This window comes from Gymnoscopelus microlampas (genome assembly GCF_963454915.1).
Source record: "Gymnoscopelus microlampas genome assembly, chromosome: 22".
Classification (NCBI taxonomy): domain Eukaryota; kingdom Metazoa; phylum Chordata; class Actinopteri; order Myctophiformes; family Myctophidae; genus Gymnoscopelus; species Gymnoscopelus microlampas.
Window position 1 is genome coordinate 39,669,318 of NC_139959.1, and position 16,645 is coordinate 39,685,962.

The following is a 16,645-nucleotide window of genomic DNA, read 5'->3' on the forward strand; positions in this document are numbered from 1 at the left end:
AATAGGGATGCTGGGGTCATGTGCTTAATGTAAAAAATAAAAATAAATGAAGTTCCTATCACACAAATATTTCGTAACTCTGAGGACCCCCTAAGGGGTCCCGGACCCCCTGTTGAAAACCCATGCTATAGGGAAAGAGGCTTTAAGTGACTTTTTGCGGTATGATCTATGACATAACTAGAAGATTATATTAGAACACTGTTATACAATGTTTGTAGCTACATACCAGTATAACATAATAGATAGTCTGCTGTTTAAAAAAGAAAAATATGTTTTGTTTTTGTCAGCTTCAATGTGCATGATGTCACTCATGTCTTGTTCACATTTATTCATCATATCCTGTTTCCTGATGTATTTGACTGTAACAGGTTTAATAAAGACCTAAAGATGAGTCAGTGTGTGGAGAGAGAGGAGGAGGGATCTGACAGACCAGAGTCTCCAACATCCAGCCGTGTGTCTATGAAGAGCGACCGGTCTAAAGGAAAACCTCCTGAACCTGGACCTTCACACACACAGTATGTGAATCAGATATATTATACACCCTGGTATACCCCCCCCCCCCACCCCCCCCAGCATGTGTTTTGGATCACACTGAATGAGCTTGTAGATTATATGTTGGTTTCCACGTGTCATCATCACTTTAATGATTTCATTATTATTAAATATGAAGTAATGTAATTTATACACAAATAACTTGACTTTTGTCTTTGTCTGTTTGTCAGGACAAAAGGACCAGCAAAACCAACCACTGAGGATGAAGACTGGGAATGTGGACGCTGTTACTACATGAACACTGCTGAGGATGTAAGATGCAGAACCTCATCCTGCAAAAAGACAAAGATCATATCCACAAGGTAACGTTGTCTCTCTGTCTGTTTTCTTTCTTTCTTTCTTTTTTCTTGGTGAGAGGAGGAGGAGCATTTATGTCTTTATAAAAGATGTTTAAAGCTGATCAGAGATCTGTACACTAAACCTTTGACCTTTAAAATGTTGATTGATTGGATTGAATTTGTCAATATTTATATGTTTACACAACAGTTACTATTATTATTACCTGTAGCGGAAAAAGTACTCAGATTTGTTTGTTTTACTAAAGTAGCAATACCACAAGTATTTATTCAAAATGTTACTTGAGTGAAAGTACAAAAGTATAGCTATCAAAATATGCTGAGAGTACAATTGAAACTAATTATTAGTTGTAGATCTGCTATTTTCTGCTATTTTCTGCAAACGTTTGTCCCGAATACGGATAATGGGGTTTAAGTGGTTAATGTGTGTGTGTGTGTGTGTGTGTGTGTGTGTGTGTGTGTGTGTGTGTGTGTGTGTGTGTGTGTGTGTGTGTGTGTGTGTGTTTGTGTGTGTGGTGGAAAAAGTACTCAAATGTTTACTTAAGTAAAAGTATCAATTCTGCATTATAGAAATATTTTGTTACAAGTAAAAGTCCAGAATTCAAAATTCACTTGAGTAAAAGTAGAAAAGTATTGGCATCAAAATGTACTTAAAGTACCAAAAGTAAAAGTACTAAAATATTTGAAAATAGCAGATCTACAAGCTCACAACACGTTGCATCGCGACGCGTTGTGAGCTTGTAGATCTGCTATTTTCAAATAGCCTAGGTATAAAATAGGGTAGAAGTAAAAGTATTGGAAATTGGAAATACTCAAGTAAAGTAGACTTAAGTAACTTAAGTACAGCACTTAAGTAAATAGTAAATACTTAGTTACTTTCCACCACTGGTGTGTGTGTATAATCATTTTTAGTTTTTTTTCTAATTTTATTATTTGTGTGTGGGAGGAGGGGGGGGTCTAGTTGACAGCATGAAGAAAAAAACCTGTCATGTTTCCACCTGTATAGATATATCATAATACTATGTCATATCACAATAATAATGTGTTCCTCGTTGTTTCTCCCTCCTCTTTCTATGTCTCTGTGTTTTTTCTATCATTGTCTTTCTCTCAGCTGGTCCTCCATCACAGCCCTACCTCTCTCTGAAGCAGACATGATGAAGTCTTGGCATAATGACTTCTTCACACAGAGCTACCGTGACCACCATGTCCGCATGCTGTGAGTGTTCATCACACAGAAAGCAGAACCAATACAATGTGTTCTCACCATCTTCTAGACCCCAGACCAGCTGAACTATTATCACTTATTATATGATGAGTTTAATCTGATGTCTGACTTTGTCTCTTTCATTCTCTGTGTGTTGGTGAGCAGTGTAAACACCATGTCAACAGGAGACCCATCTGAGGACATAAAGGACCTGGTGACTGATGCTCAGAACATGGAGAGGAACATATATGAGTCAGCTAACAGCGAGGTAAGAACCTAATATTCTCTCCATGACATTTATGTACATGTTCTAATGAATACATTAACTGCAATGTAGCGTGTAAGATTTAATTGTTCCTTTAATCATTCAGTGACATAAAAAAAAATAAACAATAAACAAAAATGTGTCTAAAATAGGGATGCCAGGTAACCACATGAACCCTAGCGTCCTTATTCTGAGGTGATTATTTGACAAAAATGGCTGATCTACAAGCTTACAATGAATCACAATGCAACCCGCTTCAAGTTTTTAGATCAGCTATTTTAGGCAAACAAATTTGGTTTTGAGAGAATAAAGCATCGGGCCTAGTTCAGAGCCCTGGGGGACCCCGCTCAACTATGTATAAAGGGTTAATTATCGTTGTCGGGCAGAAACCTTGTATCTCCACATCCCCTCCCCCCATAACTTAATGCCCCATTTTATCATAGAAGAGTGTCACTCAAAAGTAGTGAAAATAGCAGATCTACAAGCTCACAATGCCTCATGATGCGACACGTTGTGGACTTGTAGTTTAACTTTATTAATAATATAATACTTAAATTGAACAGGGTTCTATAGATCTCTGTAGATCTAAACACTATTGTGAGCTTGTAGATCTGCTATTTTCACAGCATGTTTTCCCCAGAATAGTGAAGCTAGGGTTCATGAGGTTAACAGTGTTCTACCTACATTAAACTGTTCTCTTATACCCAGTGGTGGAAAAAGTACTCAAATGTTTTACTTAAGTAAAAGTATCAATACTGAAATATAGAAATATTCTGTTACAAGTAAAAGTACGGAATTCAAAATTGACTCGAGTAAAAGTATAAAAGTTTGGTATCAAAATGTATTTAAAGTACCAAAAGTAAAAGTACTCATTATACAGATTGTCCCATTGCAATATTTGCCTCTGAGATGTAGTGGAGTAGAAGTAATAGTAAAAGTACTGAAAATTGGAAATACTCCAGTAAAGTAAAAAAAATACCTAAATAATGTACAGTTGAGTACATGAACTTTACAGCACTGCAGAAAACACAACAAATCCTTTTCCAAGCTCCATACAGTTATATGGGACATGTTGGCGTAATGTCGAGCGAATGTCCCCTCACACAAGTTATCAATATGTCAAAAATCTACAGTATGTCAAAAAGATCTACAAGGCACTCGGTGCCGCGCTATGGGCTTGTATATCTGTTGTATCAAAATCTTTTGAAAATAGCAGATCTACAAGCTCACAATGTGTCGCATCACGACGCATTGTGAGCTTATAGATCTGCTATTTTCAAATGGCCAAATATATATAGGGCTGAAGAGGTTAATGTATGTTTTGTAATAATAATCAAAATCTACAAAGTAACTAGTAACTAAAGTTTTCAAATAATTGTAGTGGAGTAAAAGTACAATATTTGCCTCTGAGATGTAGTGGAGTAGAAGTAAAAGTATTGGAAATTGGAAATACTCCAGTAAGTAAAAGTACTTACTATAATATTCCAAATCTAACCCTCAATAATGAAATCAAGTCATTTTAACCCATTGAGACCGGGAACGCACCTGTGTCATTTTTAGATTTCTTTGGCTATTCAAAAATAGCAGATATACAAGCTCATAGCGCGGCACCGAGTGAGCTTGTAGATCTGCTATTTTTGAATAGCCAAATACATCTAAAGTGACACAGATGCGTTCCCGGTCTTAATGGGTTAAGGCAGAAACTGGTGGTAGGTGGAGATTAATATTGTGGGTGTGATCATTTTGGTGGGGGGGTCTTTTTAACAGAGCAGATATAATGTCCTGTTTTCTGGTGCATTTTAACAGGGAGTTTGATACTTTAACAGGCTTTACTAACATGAGAACATTATGGGTAAATGTTTTAATTTCATCCATCAACAAGCTAAACAGAGACATTGATTTGATGACTGAAGCAATTAAAGAGCCATCTTTAATAATAACCACTCATTAATAATATATCTTTATGATTGCATGAACTTAACTAGAATGTATCACTTAGGTATCACATGGAGTATAATGTGTAAACTGTATGTGGGAATGACTGGAGTGTATTCACAGTCATAATAAATATAGTGACAGTAGGAGTCAGTGTAACAGCCTGTGTAGAGATGGTGACTCTTACTCTCCTATTGGTCATATGGTGAACCTTGACTGATGTTTGCACCATATGTTTCCTATTCAATATTCACATTGATTTCCATTAAAGTCTGATAGATAGTTATAAAGTCAAGACAGGCTGCACTAAATATTCTAAATTGTCAAATCCCTTTAATCACTCACCAATATACTCTCACTCGCTCTCTTATTAGCTTGTAGAACAGATCTACAAGCTAACAACGTGTATCGTTTTTTGCTTGAAGATCTATTCTAAATAATTAGACATCTGTGAAATTCTGTTAACCCATTAAGACCGGGAACGCATCTGTGTGTCATTTTTAGCTTCCTTTGGCTATTCAAAAATAGCAGATCTACAAGCTCATATAGCGCGGCACCGAGTGCCGCGCTACATGAGCTTGTAGAACTGCTGTTTGTGTAACTCAAATATTAACAGTTTTTATTTTATTTATACTTATGTTGCTATTATATCAGTGGTTTTCATGTCTAGGACCTCCCAAAATGATATGTATTTGGCCACGGACCCTCATCTGAAAATGTTTTGTTACAGGGACCCCAGATGCAAAGATTTCAGTTAAAAGATTTGCACACCTTTTCAAGATTTCTTTTTAGAAAAATAGCAGATCTACAAGCTCATAGCGCGGCACAGAGCCGTGGCTCTATGAGCTTGTAGGTCTGCTATTTTTGAATAGCCAAATAAATCTTAAAATGACACAGACGCGTTCCCGGTCTTAATGGGTTAATAAACACTCATGTTAAAAACTTGACCGGACAGAGAAAATTCCAGCGTATACCTAGCAGCTAACATGTTGGATGTGTAGAGCATAGAACATTAGTTCATCTTAAGATCTATGTTGTTGATCCTCCTGTCGGCGACATCTGGGAATATCACTGTAATGATCAATGGAATGACATGAGAGTAAATGTGAGCAGCGTCCTTCATACAAGAGACACACACACACACACACACACACACACACACACACACACACACACACACACACACCTAACATTTATGCTTTTCACGACAGTTAACGGGTGGGGATACTTCAGATACAATCATTTAATTCACTTTATCGCTCAAATACCGGCAGTAAGTGGATGTCTCAGTGGTGCATGAGTTAACACAGTTTTCCACTTCGGGTGATTTGACAGTGTGATAAATATGATGTGTAGCGTGAGTGCGTGTGAAGAGGGTCATTTACGTGTGTCTCACACTCATTGTGTGAGAGTTGTCAGCTCTGGTTAAGGAACAGTGTGTTAACACTTGATGTAGCTTCACTCTGTCATTGTCTCTTGATGTGTGAAATACAGGATGAATACTGTAAACTGATGGATGAGAAGAGCTATGAGCTGATGAAGAAGAAGAGGAAGGAGAAGAGGGAGAAGAGGGAGAAGAGTAGGGGTAAGATTCCACACGCACGCACGCACGCACGCACGCACGCACGCACGCACGCACGCACGCACGCACACACAGACACACACACACACACACACACACCAGGGGCGCTGGAACGGAATATGAACTGGGGGGACACATCAGGGACACACATACATACAAGAGACACACACACACACACACACACACACACACACACACACACACACACACACACACACACACACACACACACACACACACACACACACACACTAACACACACACACACACACACACACACACACACACACACACACACACACACACACACACACACACACACACTCTCTCTATACTTTATTGACTGGGTTCCCCCAGGGGTCTGTACTTGGCCCCCTCCTTTTCCCCTTCTACACCAACTCTCTTAGCCGATCTACAAGCTCACAAGCCGACGCGTTGTGAGCTTGTACATCTGCTATTTTTGCAGAATGTTCACATATTTTCACAGAATGTTCATCTATTATGAGCTGTCTATTATAGTGAGTCTAGGGTTGATGTGGTTAAACTAACATGTTCACACTGTGTCCATTTAACTCTTACCTCATACTGGAGGGGGAGGGGCTAACCTCCAAGTATGATGTCAGAACAAAATGGCCGCGGCATGAATATGGTTCATTCAGTTTGATATTTATGTACAGTCATAAAACAATGTATCAGACCTCATGTCTTCTATACTCATCATGTGTAATGAATGTTTGTTTGTTGTTCTTCTGTAGAGATGAAACAGTCTGGTCAGATGGAGATGAAGTCCATGGATCAGACATCAACACCTCCTCTTCCTCCTGGTGACAAGGTTATTATAGTCATGTTTTTTTCATTAGTTGTTTATTTTATACTCTGTATTGACTTTTTCTTTTTTTCTCTCAATTTCTTTCAGTTTTTTGAAAGTTTTTCGAAGACATAGCCAATTTATTTTCCTGTTTTCTTTTTTAATATATCATTTATATATATAGTATATAATATTGTATAACATGGGGTATTTGTCAGAGGCCAGATTTAAAACTAGGGTGCAACAAAAGTTGCATGCCATAAAAAAAAAAAAAAAAAAAAAAAAAAAATATATATATATATATATATATATATATATATATATATAATATTTATAATGTAAAACTGTGCAGAGAAAATAAGTCTGGTATGCGGTCGGTCTAATCTTCTTTATTTAGATTACAGTCAGGAAAAAGAAAGAAATATAAAACCCACTTTACATCAGATTATTCTAAGCATTACCTGTGTGTCATCAGAGTAAAACTAATACAGCGAGTTTCCTATTGCCCACAGTGGTCTAATGACTGTAAAAGGCACGTCGAGGTGAGTAAAATGCAAGCCGTGTCAAGCTAGCAGCATTATTTAACAATATTACAGTTAGGATGTTCAACTCAACCACTTAATTAGGGCTATAGCTGGTGAAACTTCACAATTCGCCGCATTGACAACACTTTCTATCTATCTATCTATCTATCTAAATGAGCGTGTAGATCTAGATTTCTTTTTACTTTAATTCGTTGCAAATTGTCTTGGCATGCATGTTTTTGCACTCGGGTCCCTAGAACTGCCAATCCAGATGATATGCCCATCTCAAGCATATAGAGATCCCTTATATCATGAATGTGACATCATAGACTAGCATCAAAGTAGTATAGAGGTGGCTGGATGAGAAGAAATGAATCAGTCCAACCAAGTCGTCGGTGGGGGGATTCCAGGGTGGCATTTGACACAAATTGTACGGATTAATTGATGTTGTGTTGCTGGTTCTGCTGGATGATACAGTAGGTGGGCTGAGTTTGTGTTGCTTATGGTCACAGGCTGATGGGTGTTTTGGGTGGTTCAGACTCACAGCCCTATTTTCGTTCAAAGATCCTAAATCCACTATTTTGGGATTTAGCATTGCGCAAGGGGCGTTCCCATGCAAAAAAAATAATAATTCAGACACCTTTTCCCTAAAACACCTGCACCACCCGTACATTATGCATATGTGTGGTTTGGGCGTTACAATGATAAAACCAAATCACCGGTCTGTGCCAGATGACATTTAAGAGAAGACTGTGCAAGCCATTATCGCCAATGCAATCTTACGATGGCAATTTTAGGGAAAACACAACATCACGCCCATGGGCACGCCCACGGGCACACCTCCAGGCGCAAATAACAGAGTCGGCATTATGAATAGCGGGTATAGCGACCGCAAGATACCGTTTAGGGACAGTGCCAGCTCCCTTGTGCGTAATTCACGGGCAGCAGGTAATGCCAACGGGTAAGGCACCGGCAAAAATAGGGCCCTCAATATATTACACTTTCTGTAATGTAAAATAGAAATAAAAAACTGTCAGAGGGAGCTACAGTGGCTTGACTTTTAATTATTTGATCTAATTTTGATTCGTGGCCAGCACCTTCCTTAAGAGGTTGGAGCTACTACTCTTTGATCTTGTTTTCAATCAATCTAACATTTTTACCATGGGGTTTGAATTTGAATAGGTTGTTATAGCGGGGGGCGTGTCTGATCAAATGAATATCAGATATCTAAATATTGAATCAAGCAACATAAAAACTGTCTGGGGTGCTCACAAAAGACTGAGTAGACCTTAAAATGATGCCAGAAGTGTTTGAAAGTTAAATATTGAATGGGGCAAAATGAAACCGTATTGCCTGCTGCACAGAGCCAATGTGATCTGTCTGTGACACACATACACACACACACACACACACACACACACACACACACACACACACACACACACACACACACACACACACACACACACACACACACACACACACACACACACACACACACACACACACACACAGAATAATGCAGACTTATTACATATTCGTCATTGTGCTTCTACATAAGTATTAAAGGAAAACTAAAAATATTAGTTTAAAAAAAAAGATATATAGGGTTAATTTTTTTATGGAAAATAATCATTACATTACAGTCATTTAGCTTTTATCCAAAGAGACTTACAATAAGTGCATTCAGCATAGGTAGGGAAGAAAACTACTAATCACCAGAAGTCTGAAGTGCATTCTCTTCTTAAACAACCAACTAAGAGTATACCTAGCGCTAAAGTAAAAGTGCAATATATCAGCTACATACTTTCATAAACAGCAAGAGCTAAAACCACTAAGTGTATCGAATCAACAAGATCCAATAAAGCAAGAGTTTGTACAAATAATTGACAGCAAGTAGGCAAGGCTAAGAGGAAGGGTAGTGTTTCCTGAAGAGTTGGGTTTTCAGCCTGCGGCCACGGACGACCCTCAGGCCCCCGTGAGGGTTAACATAGCAAAGGCCTGCACTGTATATACACCATAATGTAGATACTGATCAGATACTGTCTGATAACTATTGTTCCAAACCACATCAATTATTATTTGATAATTTGATAAACAAGCTATTAAACAGATTCAGAGCACTGTCAGATACTGATTTTCCTGTCTTCACCCATGCAGAGCTTAACTAGGGAACATCTCTCTTTTTTGTCAGACCTGAAGTATCTCATATGATGGTCCACACATGAGAACCGTGTTCCTCTGGAATTGGAATTACCCATTTGGGTAAATCAAAAACACATGTCTATGTCAAATCTAGTCTCGCGTTACCAGACTGTTGCCTCCCACAATTTTCAAATGTTTCCGGCATACAGTCTGGGACTCGGAAGCTCTGATCATGATTAGAATATAAACCGGATGTGGAGCCTCCTCTGCATTTCCGTTTCGTCTTTACAGTCGCGCAAATTTATCCTAAAATAAATACAAATCATCTAAGTATACATAGCTTGCTGCTTAGCAGAAATGGAAATTAAAAAGTAAAGTGTAAATATATTTTAAAATATATTTTCGTGAACGGAAGTGCCAGTTTCCTCTCTCAGATTTTGGGAGTTGTAGTTCCAGACTATATGGCATTCAGATGTAACCAGATGGAGTCACCAAGTACTCCTTTATACACAGTGTGACTACGCCACTCCCAATTACAGGTTGGGAGACCCGAGGTACATGTTATTATATCCAGTTAACTGCCCCAAAGGTAAGCGTTCAGTTTGAGTGAACAAATAATGGTCGGTTTGGAATGCAAAAATATATTTATTCACAATTGATAAAAGTACAATGTATTGGTAGGCTTAATGATTAAAAACTAGTTCCAAATGTCAACCAGTCAAGTGCATAGGGCTACTAAAGAGACATAAAAGCTTGGCCAAATAGCTGCACTGAAATGTAGGCCTACTTATTGAAGTCTGCACACACACACAAGTTAAACACTGCAAATCAGCAAGATATAAACACTCAGAGCCAAGTGTAATTTGGCATTAAAGGTCACTGCAAATGTACACTCAAAAAGTCCAAAAGCCATGAACACCACAAAGGAGACAGCAATCAATTAAGTGCCAATCTGCAGTATAACTATTAGCCAAGTATCTGTCTCAGGCCGTAGCCGAATTAAACCTGTGGTTGGACAGTTTGTTATACGTTTAAAGCCGCAGGGGCTGTAGCACTCTCACTAGCAGTGCTCAAATAATAATAAAAAGGTAGCAACATAAAGCATAAAAACAAAGGTTAAAAGAACAGCGGTCAACAGTACACAGGCACAATATGTAATAAAAACAAAACATTGAATTAGTCTCACGTCTTACTCTGGTGCTATAGATGTTCTGCTGATGCCTGGTTGCAATCAGAATCACATTCTGACTACTGCTTTGGCATCAACTAAACATCTACAATAATCCACCCAGTACACAAGTACCAGTAAAATGCATTCAATGTACTCAACAGGGCTTATAAAAGCAACACATACCCTGTTAACATGTGAGGGAATGCCCAGGTTGTCGATGCATAGCAGTGCAAACAGTCGGCTCAGTCCTAGTACCGCCTGCATGACAAAATACACCAGCGTGAGAACTCGTTCATTTCATTCATAAAACGAGTTGTACTGTTGCAACACAAGAAGACAGCCTACCTCTACACCCGTGTGTAAACGCACACACACACACACACACACACACACACACACACACACACACACACACACACTAACGGGGCTCTAGTTCGGCGTTTTGACGCACGTCCTCTAACAAAGAAAAGATAAACATGAATATAAATAACCTGTAGAGTGTTGACTTAAAACTAAAAACAGGTAATGCTAAAACAAGTCATTAAAACAAGGCTTACCTCGACGCTATGAGCACACATACAAACGACCCGCCATGAACAAGGAAGTGGGCGGGGAACCTGGACAAACGCAGTCTGACACTCTGCCTGGCCAGCTGACTCATATACTGCTCTTAAAGGGGCGGTGACACTAAACGCACCGGTTACTAGTCCCACTGACTACACAGAGATTGTGGAATAGTTGTCTGGCTACGCAAGAATATGTCAATACTAACATAGGTTGAAAGTTGACCATGCAAGGATGGTTTGGCATATTGAGTAAATCTGACACAGTTGACCTGTTTACAAACTGATTTAGTGTTGCGGCTGATATGATCCCATCAACAGATCTCTAGTCTCTAGTGTTGAATAATGTTTATTAAAAATCCCTGATCTGATTTGATTGTCTCTGTTTTCATTTTTAGGGAACAATTCCTTCCCCCCCTCCCTCAGTAGTGCTGCTGAGGCTGAGGGAAAGAATCGAAAGATTTAAAGAAATCAAAAAGGCCGCTTCCACAAATATAGGAGTGAAGCACGGTGAGGTGGAGTACATTCCAGAGGAGAAGAAAGGGTCAAAAGAAGAAAGAGACAGAAGAGTGCTCCTTAGAGGAAAAGGGAAGCATATAAAAAAAGTGAAACATAACGAGATGAAAGAGTTGGATGAAGAAAAAAATGAAAGAAAATGTAACTATGTTGAGATGGAAGACACTTTAGGTGAGAAGAAAGAGTTAGATGTAGAAATGGACAGAAGAGTGAAGCATGATTCAGACAAAAAAACTAAATTGAGTCTATTTGGCTCTCCCTTCACACCAAGCAATAGCCCTCGCATTCAGTCCCAGTTTCAACTCAAATCTTACCCATTGGATCCCACCAAGCATCAATCAATCACTGAAACTCCTTCTCCAAGAAGAGTCGGCCTCTAATTTTCCTTCATCAACCCTCCCTCGTTTTCCCTCTTCAACTCTATCATCCAGCCTCAATATGTCGTCCTTATCTTCTACACAAGTACCCCATCTTCCCAGAAAGAGAAGGAAAGAAGCAGAGATAGAGGAGTCTGACATTCCCTCTTCTCAAGATGCCCCACAGGAAGTAATTACACGCAACATGTATCCCTCTGTTGCTACAGTCTCTCCCATGTTGTCTTCCTCATCCACATCAAAACAGTCCATCCAACTTTACCCAAAAGAAATGATGTCATGTGACACAGCCTGTGATTTGTCAACCACAAACCAGCCTGTTACAGAGTCACGGTCCTCTGTGCATCACTCTCTGGAGCTCCAAGATGAAACTGATCTAAGTTCATGCTTCAGTGGTCGTAAGATGGGAGAATCCATCTCTCTGCCTCGTTCTCACAGCTTACCCTCACTGAGCCAAATTCCATGTTTAGAGAACAAGACAAGTTTCAGAGCAAAGCGGTCCCACAGCGTAAATGATTTTACACTACTGGACAAAACACAGAAATTTACACCTGATATCATTGTTGTAGAAAACGAGGAAAGCTACAGGATCCACTGCACCCAAGCTGGACTGTTCCAATGCAACGTGACCGACCTGGTGTTTAATATGAAGACAGAGGGAGATGTGACTTACAGGACAGTCCACTGGGACCAAAGGCTTCTATTCCAGCTTAGGAAGAGAGCTGCAGGACCACTGTTTGACATCAAAGGTTCTCAGGGGTCTGTGTGTCAGTTACACTTTCCACATTGTGAGATCCTCTCCATGGGTGGAGGCAAATCCTTGTCTGTTGTCCATGTGATGGATAATGGTGGCTTTGAGCTGATCAAACCCCATGTGATCACAGAAACTCATGTTATCATAGATGTAACTGGATTATCTCCATATGGTATCATCACAGAGATAGACTGCTGGCCCAGTCCTGTCCAGACTGTCCAGCACAGTCCTTTCCAGACTGTCCAGCACAGTCCTTTCCAGACTGTCCAGCCCAGTCCTGTCCAGACTGTCCAGCTCAGTCCTGTCCAGGCTGTCCAGCACAGTCCTGTCCAGACTGTCCAGCACAGTCCTGTCCAGACTGTCCAGCACAGTCCTGTCCAGCACAGTCCTGTCCAGACTGTCCAGCACAGTCCTGTCCAGACTGTCCAGCACAGTCCTGTCCAGCACAGTCCTGTCCAGACTGTCCAGCCCAGTCCTGCACAGACTGTCCATACTGTCCAGCACAGTCCTGTCCGGGCATTGGTGTCACTGTTTTATGCACCGCCAATTGAAGATGATCCAAGTTCAATCCTTAAAGTATTGTTGCTACCTGAGAATGTTGTGCTGAGTGAAGTGAAGAACGAAAGGAGGGAAATGAATGGAGAGGAGATTTACATTGAAATGCCTCAGTGTGAACTAATCCCAAACCATGAATACATCCTCTCCACTTCCACTCGAGATCCACTCACTTCCATCATAATTCTACCAGATAAGGCAAGATTTAAGGTCGATGAGTCATCCTACAAAAATTACAATGCAACATTTGTAATTAATTTAGAGGAAAGGTTTAATAATGTTATGCTGCTTCTAAGAAACAGTAAAACCTCCATCTGTGCATGGGAAGGTTATGTGAAACTCTCAGCTGCTGCTTTAAGGAGACAACAAGTTCAGCGCACACTGACTCTTCCAGCTGAAGAGAGACTGTTTTCTATGCGGAGCAGCTTTATTGACAGTGTTTCTCTTCCCAATCTCAACTGTCTCCTGGACAAGCTTTTTACAAAGGAGGTGTTAACTGATGCTGAGCGGGAGATGGCTGCTGAGATGCAGGCAAGAAAAGAAAAGGCACGTTTTGTCATTGACACAGTGAGGCACAAAGGACCTGATGCAAGTTCAAGCATGATACTGATTCTCTGTGATCTGGACACATGCCTCTCTAAACATATTGGGTTGATGTAGAACTGTACTGATGAACTTAAAATACCTTCATCCAGGCTACTTCCTGATTTTTAGTTTTGTTTCTGTGTGCCGATACACTAATTTCACCAAACGATACGATACGATATTTGGCTCACAACTTCGATACGATTTCGATACGATACGCACTTTTTTTTATTATGAAAATATATGGGGGAGAAAAAAAAGCAAATGCAAACAAATAATTCTGTTTTTGCATTATTCAGACATGCAAACTTGTAGCTTTTCAGCTACAATAGCCGTTTTGAATCCAAATAGGGCAATAGTGTGACACCTGACCCGAAAAAAAACAAACATGTTGTCACCCTTTTCACCTCGGGGCTGTTTGCATGCCTGATTATAATGATTGTAAAAAAAAAATCAAAACGATATTTGTTTTTTACCAAAACGATACATATCGTCACGAAAACGTATCGCGATATATCGTGGGACGATATATCGGCACACCCCTAGTTTCTGTAGATGAAAACACAAGTTGGACACATTGGTTGGTTGCAGTTGGATCATTATTTAACTGTTATATGTTTTATTAAATGATCATCCAGAGCAACTTCAAGTAAATGAGCAATGACAGGTGCAATGCCTTGCTCAAGGACACTTCAACAGGGTTGGTTGTTACATGGACATTAATTTGCTGTTTCAGGATTAAACACATGATGTTACATGGACACTACTTGGCTGTTTCAGGATTAAACACATGATGTTACATGGACACTCATTTGCTGTTTCAGGATTAAACACATGGTGTTACATGGACACTCATTGGCTGTTTCAGGATTAAACACATGGTGTTACATGGACACTCATTGGCTGTTTCAGGATTAAACACATGGTGTTACATGGACACTCATTGGCTGTTTCAGGATTAAACACTTGATGTTACATGGACACTCATTGGCTGTTTCAGGATTTAACACATGATGTTGGACACTCATTGGCTGTTTCAGGATTAAACACATTGTGTGTCCATGACCAACATGATGTTTTGACTATTATGACCTCAGGACACAAGATTTTTTTTTATGTATTTTAAAAACTTTAAAACGTGAACTGGAATCATGTGTTTGTTTTGATTAAATCAGAACAGGCTCTACTTTTAACTATATTTATTTGTATTCATCTGTACTCTTGTTTTGTCCAGTTCAACTAAACATTGGTGAAGAGACTTTCTCAGGGACACTTTGATACTGATATTGTGTGTGTGTGTGTGTGTGTGTGTGTGTGTGTGTGTGTGTGTGTGTGTGTGTGTGTGTGTGTGTGTGTGTGTGTGTGTGTGTGTGTGTGTGTGTGTGTGTGTGTGTGTGTGTGTGTGTGTGTGTGTGTGTGTGCGCGCGCGCGTGCGTGTAAAGACTATAATAAAGGATTGTCATGATGTCATTACAGCGCAGCCACCAGGACATTTATCTTTTTTCTCCCCAATGTAGTCGTCATGCTAATTAATTCCTCTCCACACACATGTGTTCTCTGTGTTGTCACTGCTGTTGTATCCTACTGACTCACCTGCCAGTGAGGAGCCCCCACCGGGAGGAAGTAGACCCTTACTCCTCCCGCCCAATACTCCTCCCGCTCAACACTCACTTCCTGAACACTGAACACGTACCAGTTATGTTCAGATAGACGCTGGATGCCAGACTTACCACGGTGGATTCAAACCCCCAGACTGTGTGGTGGTGAGCAGATACTTTACCACTGCCCCACCTGAGCACCTTGACACGTTATATAGAGACTAATGTTTATACCAGGGGTCTACAACGTGTTCCAGGCCAAGGACCCCTTAGCTGAGAGAGAGATGAAGCAGAGACCCCCCTCCCCTCCCCCACTACATTGTTTACAGTTGTGTTGCTGATTAAACTTGTTCATAGATTTCATAGAGAGCTTCATAGACTATCACGGGTGTTAATTCATGTTTTTTATTCATTTCAAACGTTTAACCACTTAAACCTTCAATAATTAGTACTTGATTTGCTCCCCCCCCCGCACCAAATATATTTGCCGAAAATAGCAGATCTGCAAGGCGTTGTGAGCATGTAGATCTGCTATTTTCGGCAAATGTTTCCGTTCAGAATAGGGATGCTAGGGTTCAAGTGGTTAATGTAAAAAATATATATATATATCCTATCACACAAAGATTTGGCGGACCCCCTGAAGTAACTCTGAGGACCCCCTAGGGGTCCCGGACCCCCTGTTTAAGACCCCTGGTTTATACAGCGAACACAGTGAAGAGCAGTGATTGTTTTCACTCTACAAGATCTGTATTTGCTCTCATTGTTTCAGTTTGTTAACGTGTTAAAGCTTAGATGATGGTTTTAGGCCCTGCAGTGGGAGAACAATGATGTGAGAGTCGACACAAATTACTGAACGTGTCCAAATCCAAAGCTTTCTGCCACAAGGGGGCCATAGTCATTTTTCATCTTTGTTACTGATTATGAAAGTACAGAATGTAAGATTTTAAATTATGTTTCATACATTTAAAAATGTGAAAATGTCTTATCAAAATGCATTTTGTATCACCTCTCAGGCCCTGTCAATGGTGTTAACAACAGGTCAACTCAACTGCTCATACAAGTAGTTCACAACCTGTGGGTCGGTATCCCCAGTGGAGTCCCCAAATGATTAGGGGTGGGTCCCCAGAGGATTATCTTAATGTGCAACATAGTTTTCTCACTCAACAGTAAACAAACAAACATACAGTATAAGTGTACAGTATACAGGGTATCTGCACA

At 39.9% G+C, this 16,645-nt stretch overlaps 1 protein-coding gene across 1 annotated transcript; it reads left to right on the top strand.

The window, feature by feature from the left end:
• Positions 1 to 459: 459 nt before the first annotated feature.
• Positions 460 to 12,847, top strand: LOC311038630 (uncharacterized protein; the record flags this gene model as incomplete). Its single annotated transcript, XM_084048202.1, has 7 exons — positions 460 to 515; positions 723 to 854; positions 1,960 to 2,064; positions 2,218 to 2,320; positions 5,747 to 5,837; positions 6,590 to 6,666; positions 11,444 to 12,847. The coding sequence occupies 7 exons, from the start codon at positions 460 to 462 to the stop codon at positions 11,939 to 11,941; spliced, it is 1,062 nt and encodes a 353-aa protein (XP_083904328.1). The 3' UTR covers positions 11,942 to 12,847.
• Positions 12,848 to 16,645: the final 3,798 nt, after the last annotated feature.